Source organism: Manacus candei, unplaced genomic scaffold (genome assembly GCF_025592945.1).
Source record: "Manacus candei isolate 608988 ecotype Guabito, Panama unplaced genomic scaffold, ASM2559294v1 h1tg000061l, whole genome shotgun sequence".
Classification (NCBI taxonomy): domain Eukaryota; kingdom Metazoa; phylum Chordata; class Aves; order Passeriformes; family Pipridae; genus Manacus; species Manacus candei.
In genome coordinates this window covers 8146462-8162141 of record NW_026138109.1, presented here as the reverse complement: position 1 = coordinate 8162141, position 15680 = coordinate 8146462, and the positions used below count along the sequence as shown (strand labels likewise).

The 15680-nt window shown below is 44.8% G+C and overlaps 1 protein-coding gene across 1 annotated transcript; it reads right to left on the bottom strand.

Annotated features, from left to right (window-relative positions):
- Positions 1-1542: 1542 nt before the first annotated feature.
- AQP3 (aquaporin 3 (Gill blood group)) lies at positions 1543-14504 on the bottom strand. The gene is made up of 6 exons (XM_051804526.1): positions 14320-14504; positions 5752-5878; positions 5448-5585; positions 4821-4939; positions 3879-4096; positions 1543-3169 (listed from the first exon to the last, which is right to left on the bottom strand). The coding sequence occupies exons 1-6, from the start codon at positions 14425-14427 to the stop codon at positions 3001-3003; spliced, it is 879 nt and encodes a 292-aa protein (XP_051660486.1). The 5' UTR covers positions 14428-14504; the 3' UTR covers positions 1543-3000.
- Positions 14505-15680: the final 1176 nt, after the last annotated feature.

Genomic DNA, 15680 nt, shown 5'->3' with positions numbered 1-15680 from the left:
CTCAAGGCTGCTAAATTGAAAACAAGCAGAACCACAACTTGCAGCAATTTAAGGGTGTCTCCTGCCAGGGAAAATACCTTTTCCTCCCCACACTTTAATAACTCTTCTACAGCTCTTGAAATATGGTATATCAAACTGTCCTAGCACCACCCTCCTTACACGGGTAACAAAGAGCAAAGACACAATCATGTCTCATATGAGCCAGATCCTTATGGAGGCTACATTCTCCACAGCTTCCCATCCCCTGATGACAGGGAATGGCTGCCTCTTTCCTTCTCTTAATGGATCCACTCAGCAGAGCTTGGTGCTTCTTCAACAGATCCCAGCAAAGCCAAAGCTTTACACAGTTGGGATATGATTAAGACAAAAAAATTTCACCTCAAACTGGTATGACATTTTATTGCTGTTTTAAGAGGTGTAATAATGCATACCATTCAGGCACAGGTAAGGCCAGGATATAGAAGAAGGCAATTACTACACACCAGGAAAAACCAGGAGGAATGTGGCAGGTAAAATAACCAAAAAAAAAGAAAAAAAAATCCAAACAAGAATCCACACTGCTCCATGCTGCACCTTGGATCAAAAGTCTTAAGATCTGCAGTAAGAATTTTAATACATTGATTAAGTCAATTGAAGATACAAAGTGGTAGAAGAGTAGAAAAAGGACTAACAGTCCTGAAGAGAATTGACCTCTGCAGCTATGTTAGTTGATCACAGTAATGTACAAGACTGCTACAGATATTTTGAGGGATGAACTTTCATGTTAGAAATGGAATAAAGCAGCATGCTGTCTGCACATAGAGCAAACCAAACAAACCTGGAAACTTTCTTGCCAAAAGCCATTTTATTTCTAGTTGGTGAATTGCAGGAAACCACATTCATCCAGACCTTACTGAATTGTTCAGTTTGGCAACATCTGGGAAGTTAGGAGTTATTTTAAGGCAGCACAATTAATACAGGAAAAATACAACAGTACACAAATCAGCCAAAGAGCAACAAGAATTTTATTTACACAGAACACAGGCTGGAAGAAAGCTGCTTGTGTAATTCTGTGAGCACTGGACTCAGATCTGTAGTACTTTTCCTTGCATGGTGTAGCTAATAAAGACCAAAAAATGGTGACTCATGCAATGTGCTACGTGGGGTTGGACAGTACATGGAATGCAGAGTGGGATTGCACACTCAGAAGAACTGTTAAGTGAGAGAATAGCAAGAGAATTTAAATTGTACAAAGGGTGAATGACAAATACTTGCCCAATGTTTCTTTCTGCCTTAAGAATAAGATGCCTGAGAGCAGGGCACTCCCACTCCCCAGCCCACACCTTGGCCATTATATGGAGTGCAGTACCTCCTCGCTCCCCACCTGCCCCAAAAGGGAAAGGAATAAAACACAAATGGAGAATGTAGATGTACTGAAAAGGTTAATTCCCCTTTGTTCAGGCTGAAGAGGAAAAGGGCTTGGGGAAGCTATTCCTATAGATAACTTCCTTTCCGTGGTAAAGTTTGCTGACAGCTGCTAAAAAAATACAAGCAACACTAGAATTTTACAGTGCGGGTATCGACATTTTATTTTTTTAAAAAGGCAAAAAAGAAAAAAAGAATACAACTTTTTGGTGACTGGAAATGTGTACAAAGTTACGTATTTCAATGAATTCATGCATTAAAGAAACAATCTCTGAATGAGTTTCTCTAATGCACAGGACTCACAAATTCTTTCACAACCAATAATGCTTGTTTAAAATACTCTTTAGTAATATGGCATTGGGAGAGTCAGAGATCCCCTGAGATGCCAGTACTGCTAGTACAGAAGGTGCCTGACCTCAGTCCCTCAGCCATGAGCACCAGGCATACCCCAGTAATTTTACAAGGTAGAAAAGGAGGTGCTCCAAACAATGCAATGCCTTAACCTAAGACCACCCCAGGAAAATCCAACAATATCTCAAAGCTGACAGAGAATCAGCAGTTCCCACACATCTCTAAATTAACTCATCCCAACCTTGGTATTTAGTAACAGCTTTAAGGAGTATATTTATATATAAATCCACTAAAAAAAAAAAAAACACAACCCAAAAACAAAACAAACAACCAACAACAGTATCGTAAAATTTACATGAACACACGCAACTTTAGCAACACTGTGTTTCCAGTGGATCTTGGCTGTTAACTGCTTGCAGTTTATATACAAAGCTGATTAATTAGAAAGGCTGCTTCGGGGAGCCAAGCTTTCTTTCTAGGTTAGCCCCTGGCTAGAACAAGGATTTCCTACGTGTGATCCTCTAGGAGCTGGCAATATTAAAATTTGAAATTAGAACACCAGGCTGCACTTGTTTGTAAACATTTTGTCTTCATATTAAATTAAAATCCAGTGCATTCTTACTCTCTGTGCTGGTGTTATGGATCAGCTGATTGATACAATGTTCTAGGAATTCATGGGAGATATAAGAAGTTTGGCCAATAAAAAAATCTTTTAGACTCGTTAATTCCTGGTGTGAAGTTATTGACTTTAGAGCAACATCAAGCAGAATTTGATCCACAGTAGAATCACAGGCAATTTTTTTCCAGGATGTAGGAGTTTCCAATCCATGCTAGCAAAACGATTTAAGCTTTACATGATCCCCATTCTGCAGATTGGAACACAGGTTTGAAGGGAAGCAGTTTGCCAAGGTCACAGGCAGCATCAGTAACACAACCCCAAAAGAGCTGAAGACTCCTGAACACCTGACTCATGTTGGACAGCAATGCCCACTTCTCTCCTGACTCCTACAGCCCTCAATCCCCTTCTATTAGGAAAAGATTACATGATACTGCATTTGGAGGAAGGCTTACAGGGAAATGTCAAAAGCAAATGCATCAGGGACATGGAAAAAAAAAATACTAGAATATCTCAAGACAGGTAAAAAACTCTTCCTGTTGTTCTTGAAGCTCTTCTTAACTTCTCCTCCTCTTTGCCAATTGCAGTCCTGAGTAATGAATACCTGCCAGATCAGGGTGGCAGCTTCCTCAGACCCTCTCCTTGTGCTTCACGTTAGCCAGCTTGACTGTTTCCTGCTCAGAGGCAGGTGGTGAAGGCTCATCGTGACATCCAATCATCAGCTGGTAGACTATCACTCCTGCAATTGCCCCAAGGAAAGGAGCAACAACTGGAACCCACCACCAATGGTTGCAAGCCCTGGCAAATAAAAAGGAAGTGCACAAAGTGAGAACTGCAGCCTAAGCATTAGGATATTTGTGTTTGGATCTGGAGCAATGCAAGAGTCTGGTCCAGTCCAACCATCACACAGACTTGCACAACAGTACCCACATGTCTGCAGCATTTCCAAGGCAGATATTGCCCCCCGTCCCACTCTGCAAGTCCAGGTGACAAGCAACTCAGAACACCTATTTTCAGGACTTCCAAGACTATCTCTTTACTAAGAAAAGAGAGAAGCATTTGCAGTGCCTAAACTAGGCATCTTCAATTCCCTCCCACAGCTTGCAGGAAAGCTGCCCTTGATAACAAGAATCCTCTATTGCTCACGGCTCTCTTAATTTTCTCCAGAAACAACAAAATTCGAGTATAACAAACAACCTCCATTTTCTACTGATAAAAAAACCCCAAGATATGCTCACATTAAAGGTACAACTGAAATTCTCATGGATGCTCCTAGATTTCCTCTTTGATAGCAAAGTTATGTCATTTGCTCTCACCACTGCAATCTGCCCAGCTTCTGTGCTTACTTAAGAAGTCAAAGCAGAGCAAACAGTGCCTTTTAAAAACATTTAGGCAATCCAAAGATGCCTCGTGGGTGCCAAGACTCTTTATCATGCCAGAGTGCATCTATTTGGACTCATAATTTATTTTGCCTTGATCCACAAGGTTTTCATTGGCAAGAACTTACCCGAACACCTCCGTACCCCAGCCAGCGATGGCTGTGAAGAGACGAGGCCCAAAGTCCCTGGCAGGGTTGACAGCATAGCCAGAGTTGAAGCCCATGGAGGTTCCAATAACAAGGACAACAAAGCCAACTGTAAAAGCCTCCAGCCCTGTGGGGACGGGGTTGTTGAAGGGATCAACAATAGCCAAGACACAGACAATGAGGGAGGCAGTGCCAATGAACTGGAGAGGGATGGAAAAGAAGAAGAAAAATTTAATACAGGTTAGTCTTTTAACCAAGTTATTTAACTCCTCTTGGACATATTTTTCTTAACTGGAAGAGCTACACTGTCATCCCGTGACGTTATCAGACCACAGTAGACTGCACCCATGGGAATGGGAGAGTGGAACATGCTCCTCCTGACAGCCCATAGTGTCAGCCAAGCTCACACCTTTTTCCCTACCCACAGAAGAACCATGAATAACTGTTTAGGAAGCCAGGAAAGCTGAAAACATCTTCCTAAACCTGCTTCCAACATGCCATGGTTGGGTGGCAGCTGTCCCTTTTGTGGTAACCTTAAGGAGACAGTCACATTCAAAAACCACCACCATCCCACAACCAGTTGATGTCTGGATTGCGCAACAGCCACAGTAGAAGAGGGGGAGTGAGAAAGAGCCAACACTTCTCATGCTGTGGTTCTTCAGGGAAAAGAATTATATTCTTTTCACTGGTGTCTTGACCAGTGTTGTATCACTGGTTAACCCCCCCAAAACCTTCTTGCTGTGAGGTCATTTCTGGCCTTGCTCTCTCTGCCTATGGGCTATTGAGATATCCATGTCAGCTCCAAAAACCTTTCTGCTATCTTTTCTTAAAATTGCAATTCATTTTCTAACTAAAGGTGAGGCCCAGAACCACCCCAAGATATTCCTCTTCGAATGCACCTTCACACTCCCAGCACCATCTTACCTGGTCAAAGAATCCATTCACAACATTCAGATGCTCAGATGGATAGGTGGCAAAGATACCAGCAGTGCCATTCTCTCCTATTGCGTACAGCCGGTTAGAGCCAAAAGCCCAGATGGCATCTAGAGGCAGGGATAAGAAAAGAGAGAGGTAAAGAGGTCAGTCATTTTACAACATGCATGGGACAGAGGACCCTGCTTGGAAAATCACTAAAACACAGGTTCCACAGAGCCATGAAAATTGAGATAGAACTTCCTGGGCACCCCACTGCTGTATGTTGCAAACCCATTTGCTGTAGACCGAACATTCATTTGGAAATTACTTTTCTGGAAGATCTGTTTCAGTCCAGACAGCAGATAGAGGACGGGCTATTCAGTGGTCCACCAATCATTACTCAGGGGCAAAGAGTGGCACATTAACAATGTTGTTTGGCCTTCAGATTGATTTGAGGAGGCTTGAACCCATCATCATGAGAACAAGAAAGCCATCTCAGAAACACAGCAAGGAGGTTTGATGGATCTCTGCTCTGCAAGAAAGTTCTCCTTTCTGATCCGATAACCTCCCTCCCTGCAGTGAGTCACAGAGAGCAGTAGTCTCACTCTAAAAAGCACACAAGGTTTCCACACTTACCGTAGTACAGTCCGAAGACTATGCCAGCTCCAAGGAAAGCCCCCAGGGTTTGTGCAAGGGCATAAATTGGCAGCTTGATCCAGGGCTCCCGGGCCAAGAAGCACATGGCAAAAGTGACAGCTGGGTTCAGGTGTCCACCTGCAGAGAGGTTGGTGGTTAGTGTGCTTTTACGGGCAGAATTTTGATCCCAGAGTTGTGCCAAGGGTCACTGGTTTCCATGACAGCGCCTCATAGGAAAAGTACAGCCATCTAGGCCTACACAATTGACACAGGTGAAATCCAGCCTACGTGAAGCCCCACATACCTGATATCTGTCCTGCAATCAGAATGCCAAGTGTCACAGCAAAGCCAAAGGCCAGGTTGACAGTCAGGAAATTTCCATGAGACCCTCTGCTGAGCACGATCTGCGCAACGGAGCCACAGCCGAAGAGCTACGAGGAGAAGAGATTGAAATTATCACCTCTTTCACATCAGGGCCAGTTGCTGACCCCATCTGCAACTGCTCCACTTAACACCTGCTTGCACCATCACAGCCTACTCATGACTCAGATCCTTTCAAAGCTTCAATCTTTGGTCAAAGTATCCAGACATCACCTCTAGGACAGGAGGGAAGGGAAAAGGGCACAGACAAACCTACCTCCTAGCAGAGGGAACCGAAACGAGGACCAAAATCAAAAGCAAGATAGATCTACAGGAGGCTGGAGTTCTTTATCCAAGTATCTAATTTTGAGGTGGTAGGTGAGACGGATCAGCCAGACAGCATCCTGGTCTGAGGTATTCACAGTGCAAGTATTCTGATGAGGGATATGGGTACCTTTTAGTTAAAGGCTAATAATTGTTTAACGCAGTAGCGCAAAGATTGGTAGGAAACAACTTTAATGCCTGGAAATACAGTCATGACTGAAGAAGGCCACATTCAGCCTGACATTCATGGAGTTCTCTTTCAAGCTCCATCAATTTCTTTGGAATATGGACTTTTCAGTCCATATTCCAGAGAGCTTGCCATCAGCACAGTAAGAGTCTTGGACTCCTGTCCAAGATGAGGGGTGCACTAAGCACTTTGGTGGACAAAAGTCGTTTATTTTGAGTGATGAAAGTGTTTCATAATAGCTAAGGAAAGCATGTGTTCTTCCTTAGAGTTGTTTCTCAAATCATGATCCTTCTCTTCCCAACTGCATGCAAAAGCCATCATTCCTATGCTCACCCTTAACAACTCAAACCAGTTTTTCCTGAGAATTCTGTTCAGCAGTCATCCAGCTGGAGGATTTCTGTCTTGTCAAGTCTTTCCACTACTCACCATATAATTTAAAGAGCCCTAATTGTGATCATCTGTATGTTTCTATCTTCCACTGACTCCACCTGAACTGATCCTTGGTGTATACCAGGGAATATCACATCAGCAGGTACTGAGAGCATTCTTAAACTAGAATAGAGATTATAGTTTGCTCATGAGATGCTCAAATCTAGGAATCAAGGCTTGACTTATTTCTTCTGACCACATTCCCATAACTACATCCCCACCAAGACTTTCTGCTTCCATGGACTCCATTATACCAGAACGACTCACTCAATTGCCACAGAGGCGCTATCCACTCCTAGAGGATAAGCCACCAGATAGGCACCAAGGTAGCAGAGTCAGCTGTCTTCACCTCTCCAGCCAGTACTGGACATGCCCATTGAACAACACACAATCCAAATCAGGGGCAAAGCCAAAACACACTCATCCTCTCCCATCACCTTGACAAATGATGAATTCCTAGCAAAGCAAACACTGCACTCAGCCTGCTGTGAAAGAAGCAGCCAGGTAGGCTGCAGGCTGACTCATGAGGTGGACACTCTGTACACAGGTGCCTCTTGACAAGGAGCCAGGTGCCCAACACAAGGACCTTGTGCAGAAAGAACAAAGGAACCTGTTGAACTTGTTGCTTAAGGAGGGATAGCCAGCACTGCTCTCTACTGGGTGCAGTCAGAACAGCCCCTACAATGTCCTCACCAAGCTGGGAAACCATGGCAGAGGAAACTCCAAGACAAAGGCAGAAAAGATGACTCTTGTTTATTGGCAGCAAACAGAACAAGCTGTGCCCAAACCACCAAGGCAAGCATAGCTCCCATGGAGCAAATAAATACTGGCTGATGACCAGTATTCTGTTCCTTTCCTTACCCCTGACAAGCCCCAGCATGCTTTGGAGAGAGTACTTGGCCATGATGTTTGCCTCTCTGAGGCCACACAGCACATCAGGCTGACCAGGGAGGGGACAAGACCACAAAAAGCTGAGTTTTGTAGGATTGACCCCAGGTGATTCCTAGTGATGAAGGTATTTGTGTTATTCACTCTGTAAGAACTGGCAGTTCTGCAAGTGCTTGGTGGTTGACTTGTTATACACATACCTTTTGGTTGCAAAAAACCGCAGAGTAAAGTTTTCCCACCTCCACCTCCCTGTACACCTGCAAAAGTCTTCCCTTAACCTGGGGGAAAGCCAGGTCTGCCATTTCTCAAGGGGTTATCTCAAGAGGTTATCCTCCTCTCCTCTATCCTACACCTGGCAATAGCTCTCCAGCTTTTCCTCAGAAGAGAGTCTATGGGCCGTGCAAAAACACCCTGGAGCCACTCCACAAGGGTATTACAACTGTTTATCAGATGAGCCCTGAGCATTATTTGGCTTAATTCACCATAGAAAACTCAACCCTCAGCAGCTAAGAGTACGGTGATATTTAGGGACAGGGTTGAACGTTGATATGCATGTGTCCAATTCCATCCTGCACCCGTGGAGTCCACTAAACACGGAAGTCATGCATGACATCCCTCCATGGCATTCAACTTTTAGGAACCAGTTCCAGTCATGCTTACACATGCTTTTGTGAAAAGTAGCTTAACAGTACACAGTTTTGTTGCGGTAGTAGCTATTAAAATTTTTTAATCACACCAATTCCACTTCTGCTATCTGCTAGCTTTCCTTCAAATTCCTTTTCCCAGGTAATATGAGACAGGATACATTTTTTAAGTCTTCCTTGTCCACTGCTCACAGAGAAGTGTTTAGGAGCAGCTACCTTGAGTTGAAAGGTAAGGAAGGTCCAATAAAAGCAACTCAACATTTTTCCCTGAGTCTTTTAAGTCCATGCAATGGATGTAAGAGTTCTTAGGCAATATCGTACCACTATGGTCAGGGACAGTGGTGCACACCTAAGGGGAAGATGATATCTAATTCTTTTGATTTTAATAACCTGACTCCAATAGCATTTGGTTGTTTGTGGGTTTTGTTCATTTTGTTTTTTGCTTTTTTTTAAAAAAACTACTGTAAGAACATCCAGCCAACAGAAACCCAGCTTAGCACCTCACAGGGCAGTGGGTGCAGCAGTCAACTGTTATACCCCATGATTCACTAGCTGAGTTCAAAAGCGGTTTTAATGTGGTAATAAAATGATTGCAACAAAGCATCACTCTGATCTATTAAAGCTACTCTCCAAGGAACTGAGGTCAATGCACCCATTAACCAGGTTAATGGAAGCCTGCTCCCTAATTTCATTTTACTGACTCCAGCAAATCTAGTGGTTTTCCCTGCCGACAGAGAGGCTTCTCACTCCTCGTGAGCTGATTCAACTCCTTGCACTAAATAACCATATCCATGTTCTGCAGGAACTGGTCCAAAGGTGGAGGAGCTGACGAACTCCATAGGGGAGGAGAACCCCCCTGTACTAAGGACACAACAGGTAGAAGCAAAACCAGGACAAGGCAGCACACTGCTGGGGGAAACTTCACTCTCATGAAACCCTCATCTCCCTATGTCCAGGGTGTGTTACAAGACTGAGCAGTTGGCTTTGTCACTCAAGATAAAAACACCCTGTCTCAATGTCTGAACACATCAAACCCCTGGAGTCAGTAAGGGCTGGTAGGAAAGGACCACGGAGGACAAAAAGAAAAGTTACAACAGCTAATAAAGAAGCAAGGCCACCTTAGTTTTTAGGCAGACCACATGAAAAACGGCTTCATACACGAGCTCAGGAGGAAGGTAGTGCTCAGCACTCCCCTGCACAAGAGACATGTTTCTTCCCTTTCTTTTCGCCTTTATTTGCCAGTGCTCTTTTACGCCTTCAGGTGCAACACAAAAGGCCTGAGTATATTTGCTCTTGGACTAAAGGCAGACTGATCTCTAAATGAAGATGGGAAAGTTTTGCTGGCATAGACCAGGAGGAGTGCAATTACCTGAATTACAACTTTTCTCCACAGCCAGCAAATAAACCAGGGATTAGGCAAGGAGCCTGCTGTAAATCTACCCTAATCACCTGGGTGGATGGGAAAGACTGGTCAGCCCTTGCTGGTAGTGGGGAAGATGCCAGAAGGGCAGTCAAATCATGAGTCTGTTCTGAAGGGAGAGACCCTGAGATACTGATGGATGATTTTAAGCTTTGGACACACAAAGGGCACCAATCTTCATATCAGAGTGAAATTCAGGACTATCCTACACCTCCTTCCAGGGAGAAGGCAGAGAGGGAGGGAGGGCACCACACAGAGAACTTCCTCAACTCCATGGCCTGTGTGGTCAGGAATACTGTCCTTTCTGCTTTTCCTCAAAGCATCTCTCAAACAACCAAACTGGTCACCATTTTCAATTTCAAAGCAAGGAAAAACCTTAGACCCCAGAGTCCAGCTTTTTGTCCAGCACAGCTGGAGGCAGCCTGGGCAGAAGCAGTCCTGCAGGGAAGGGCAGCAGCAGATGGTCTGTTATGTTACAGCTCTTCACAAATAACACGCTGTCCCAGAGCCAAGGCAGGGCTGCAGGACCCAAGAGATAAGAGAGTCTGAGGAAAACTGTGCCCCACACACATCACGTGCTAACCAACACTGAACAAAGCTGGAGAAAAGAGCAGCTTTCGGTCAAGAAACCTGAGCAACTTTCAGCACAGGAGTTGGGCATTAGAGAGGAAATTCACCGTTTTAGCTTGTTCGCACCCACACACGGAAGCAAAAACACTTATTCTGATCACCCTGGTATTGTGCAGACTAAGAGGCTTTAACTGTTAGAGAGACCAGTCTGGTGGGGTTTTCATCACAAGGTTGGGCGCTCCTGGGGGAAAGCTGCCTTCCCACCAATGTGGTCTCGATGTGTGAACTGTCCTGTTTGTAGGAAGAAGAAACCTCCTGCTCCTGCACAGAGACAGCAAAAAGGGACAGTTTTGGACAGTTAATGAAGAGCTTCAACCTCTTCTGTTGGAAGAGGTGAGGGAGAGAAACACCAGTGCTGCCATTCCCCACTCCTCAGCATCCAGCAGCCCAGACCCCTTGCAGGGAAGAATCAGCAGCACTTAACATGCACAAATATTTCCACCAGCTTTACCAGCCTAGCAAAGCATTAGCAAATCAAAGAAATTTTAAAAATTAAATATATATATATATGTATATATAAAATAAAATCACACTGCCAACAGTTAACTGAGGTTCCCCTTGCCTTGGTCATCCCCTTAAGTGAGGCTCCCTTTGCTCCACTTATCCAAACCACTTTGTTGTTTTGGTTCCTGTGGTCTGCAGCACACTCACACTTCAGAAAGCTCCCACCTAGCCACAAAGTCAAGGCAGCACTGATTGAAAAACAATTAGGAATTGTTTTGTTCTTTCTTTGTGCCTGTACAACAGTGAATCACAGTGAGTCCCACTTGGAAATCAGTCATAATCCGCACATTACTTCTCCTGCAAATTCAAAAGCCAAAGAGAGCCAGCTTTGGTATTTGCAGCCAGCAGAGCAAGGCAAACAGACCTTTAAGAGAGGTACGGACACCAGCCACTAGAAATCCGGTGTTAGTGAGTTGCTACAGTAATAACACAAACAGCAAGAGACTGGGAAAACGCCTTCAGCATTGGTGTTGCTTAACTATTGCCAGCAAGCGGTGCTTCCAACACAGGTATAAAGTTCAAGCCCAAAGTGCCACTCAGAAAGCACATTTTGAAGAGGGAAAATGCCAATTTAGGTATCAAAGGAAACTTATGTAGAATCCACTTTATCGTTTTTGCAACAGCAGGTACATTACCCACGGACTAAATGAACATCGTACAAGGTGCTGTACACAGCAAGAGCGGCTTGCAAATAGACAGCAACTCACTGTCATCCTCTTCAGGGCTGCCTTGGTTGGATTATTTTCCTCATCTTTAAAAAAAAAAAAGAGGCACTATTCTGCTTTAATGTTAACATCCCTAAAATGACTACCCTCATGACAGCGGGGTTGGAACTAGATGATTTTTAAGGTCCACTCCAACCCCAAAACCATTCTTATGATTCTACCTTCAAAATAAGAAAAATAAAATCAAGCACTAGGTTAATTCTTTCAGGCAATAAGACTATGCAGGGGTCTGCAATAGCTTTTGTCTTCAAGAGTTTGAAAAAGCTGCAGTCATTATGCAAGTGAAGGGGAGGAGGGAAGAAGCTGAAGCAGTGCCAATATCCACAGTGGGACGAGTTTTACATTAAGCAGTGAATTTAAAATAAGCTACAAACATTAAAACTCCCTCTCTTGGGACTCAAGAAGTTGATTTTAACATGAACAATATAAAACCTTAAACCCATCCCTGATGCTGTCCTGTTCTAGACATATTTGTCTTCAGTAAACTCCATTTCCCATGAAGAAAATTTCATGGATCCCAGGTTGGATATTTTACTGCCTGAAGCTCATGGTATTTACTGGGGTCCAATGCATCTAGATGCACACACACACCGGCTTGCAAGGGGGGCAACAGGGGCTTCTGCAAGCTATAGAATGACATTTTCTCTCCTGAGACTGTCCAATTCAAACTATTGCTCAGGCCATCTGAAAGGGGAAGAAAGTTGCCTTCAAGTTCCCTTTCTCTTTCACGTAGATGATATAATAAAAAGATGCAAAGGAATCCAGGTGGTAGGGAGCAAAATAAATCACTTTTCTTTAGTAAAAGGAAAAACTGTGAGTGTCCCTTTATTAAGAACAGACTGGGACAACACCAAGTCAGAAAGGTCTTGACTGTCTTAGACAGCAGGTCAGGAACTCCTGCACACGGTGAGGGCTCTGCTTGTCCCCTTAGACACACACACTTGCACATTTAAACACCGCAGGTTTGGCACTCCAGAGGACAAGACATGTGTTACCCACTTCTGCCAGTGCAGCCTCCAGCATGGCCAGTGGGTGCCCGTTACCACCCTCATTTTGGAGGCTGCTTATGAGTTTCAACCAAACCCTTCCTCAGGCTCTGAGCAGACCCCAGCTCCTCTCCGTCTGGAGAGGCAAGGCTTTAGGGAAAAGTAGTCTCTGTTGTGCCAACTGATACAGTTAGAAGAAGAAATAATGTTTTTTGAATCATAAGCCCTTCTGGAATCCATGTGGCTAAAGGCTTGCCTTGTTTCTCAGCAATACTAACTTGGCTATCAGGAGACATTATTCCACCTTACAAGAATTTCCTTGTTTCAATCCTGAGACCAAATGCAGCAACATCAGTGATTCATAGACAGCAACTTTCTAGCTGTTAATCACTTTCCTATCAACTTCTACCCACCTTAATTCCAAATAACCCTTCCTTAAAAAAATCAACAGGACTTGTTTGCAAGCCACCAAAGCTGGGTCGCTCTGATAATACAGACATTGCACTGTGCAAAGGTGCTTTCTTTAAAGAGCGATAACACTTTACAGGGTCTTAGCAGAGTCCCCTAAGCTCGCATACAAGACTCACTCACTCTCCTTTCATCATCAAAAAATAATCTTATTTATGAAAACATAAAATTGCATTGCTCTTTTTGTGTTGTTCCCCAAGTGCACATGCAGCTTCATTAAACCTTCCTCCACTTTCAACTCCTCCAGCCATTATATTTCTCTCCAAACTGTCCAGCCATCAATTACAAGGAGGTGTAAACCCATAGTCACTCCACTGAAACCTCTAGGGTTGCTCTGGATTTACACCATCTCAGAGGAGCTTGTACTTGCACACATTTACCGGGTGAACACCAACTCATTTCTGCTGCAATATCAATGCACCAGACCTGAGGCACATTGGGCAGTCCTGCTTTCTTGGACACAGATGCCCAAAGCCAGATTTCCCTGTCACAGTTTTTCTACATCAGTGTTTAGTCCCCACAGCTCATACACAACTGCCCCAGCTGTTCTCAACTGTCTTTAACTTCAGAGCAAGTTGGGGCTGCTTAAAACATTTGCAGCCTTAGGCACTTACACATTTATCCTGCTTTATCCCTCATATCCCACGCTTTTGGAAACTGAGCACTAAAACGGGCAGAAGAGTTTTTTCCACCATTTACCACTTAAAAACATGCAGACTGACAGCTCAGTGCTGTCACACACACCGAGCCTGATATCCCCATCGGCACAAGCTGCCATGGTGCCGTGCAGCCCTGATGAAAAGACCCTGGGGAACCAGCAGCTGACAGCAAAGGGGCACTGCAGCAGTTTAAATTCTGGCTACTTCTTTCTTACAGGATGCGTGAGCGGAACGAAGTGAGGTGAGGGGGAAAAGAAGCTTTCACTTCCTCGGGTGATAGCCCTTGCAGTATTTTGGTGCCAAGATAACATCCCAGGGCTGACAGAAAGGAAGTTTTGCATGATCTCTAGCAAATCACTTGCTGCTTACACAGAGGCATTTTGCTCCCTGCACTTCGCAGATACACAAAAGCTCCCAAACACCCAACAAGCTCTGTGGACCCCACCCTTGCCAAGCACCCCAAAGTTCACCCTAAAGGAACTTGCATGAAATTTTTCCTGTGCACAGGGATTGTCCTTTGCAGCAGGTTGCACCAGAGCTGAGCTCATCCCAGATGCAAACCCAGGCAGCAATGCAGCCCCTTCACCAGGACCGTTTCCCCCACACCCAGGGGCTAGAGAGCATCCCCACACCACAGCCCCCACTCACCACCAGGATCAGTGTCCCCAGGCACTCAGCCAGTGCTTGCCGCACTAATTTGTTTCTGATTCTCAGGTGCTCCTCAATGGTAGCAAGAACGTCCTTTTGCCGCCCCATCACAGTAGAGGTGCTGGTCAAGTGATGTCAGGCAAGAAGCAGCTGCTGACAAAGCCTCAGCAAAGTTTCTTCCCCAGCAGAACTGCCTTTGCTTATAAATAAGTTCATCAATGCCTGACACACCTCCTGGGTAACCACACCCCTTCCACCCGCTCTTCAAACCCAACTTTTTTTTTTTTTTCCTCCTTTTCAGCGTGAGACAGCGTGGGTGGTTTTCTTCATTTGCTTTATTGCTTTCACAGGTGAGCAAAAGCTTCAGGAGCTTCAGAAGGAGGAGGAATTAACCGTGGCAAAGGTGTCCTGCTCAAGCCACTCCTGTTCTCATCACCATCTAAAACATGGGGCCCTATCTGCCCTTCTCAAGCTTCAGCTAAATGCGTAAACTAAGCAGTGTCTTACCCATTTGTGTGAACATGGCACCCTGCTTTTAGCTTTATTTCCTTCCCAAGCTCCTGCAGGATGGCAAAGTGGTGTGTGCTGATGGCCTGCAGAGGCTGCAGGTGCTTTGGCAGCAAAATCAGGGGGCAGGAGGGTTTGAACCCCCACAGCTGAGGCCAAGGCACCTCCCACCTCCAGCAATTACCCAGCCGAAGCCGGTATCACGGAGCAAGACCAGACCTCTCTTCATGAAAATCTGTGTCTGGCTCCAAATCCTTGTGTGTCATTAAAGTTTGTCTCACGCTCCCAGAACTTTGGGAAAGCATTTACAGCCCAGTCCCTGTGAAAGCTGTGAAAAAAAGACATGAGGTCCCCAGTGCAGAGCCAATCCCCATCCTAGGATCTTGATGAAATGCCCACAGAATCACTGAGCCACACAGGAACCAACCCTTGCTGAGTTTTATCCTCAGTAATGACCTGTATCACCTTGGGACAATTCTATGGATAGCCTGGATGAAAGGAGTTCCAGACCATACCATCTGAGGTGAGGACTGCTAAGAGAACATGTGCAATTGATGGCATCTGGTTTTTGTTAAGTGAGTAGTAAAAATTCCCTGGGCCCCTTGACTCACCAGGGCTTGACACAGAGCAACAGGGCCAAATTTGCAGGACTGAAAGGGACCCTTTTCCTGGATTTGTTCCCCCGCCTCCTCTGCAAAGCCACAGATGCCCAGCTTTTCCTCTTCCCCTTATTTAACCATCAATTTTCCTGTGGAAAAACCAGAGCTTTTTAGTGCAGTGCTGAATGGGCCTTTATTTTGTACAGAAACTGCAGCCAACCCAAGGAGCAGTCAGGAATGTGGTTAAGAAAGCAA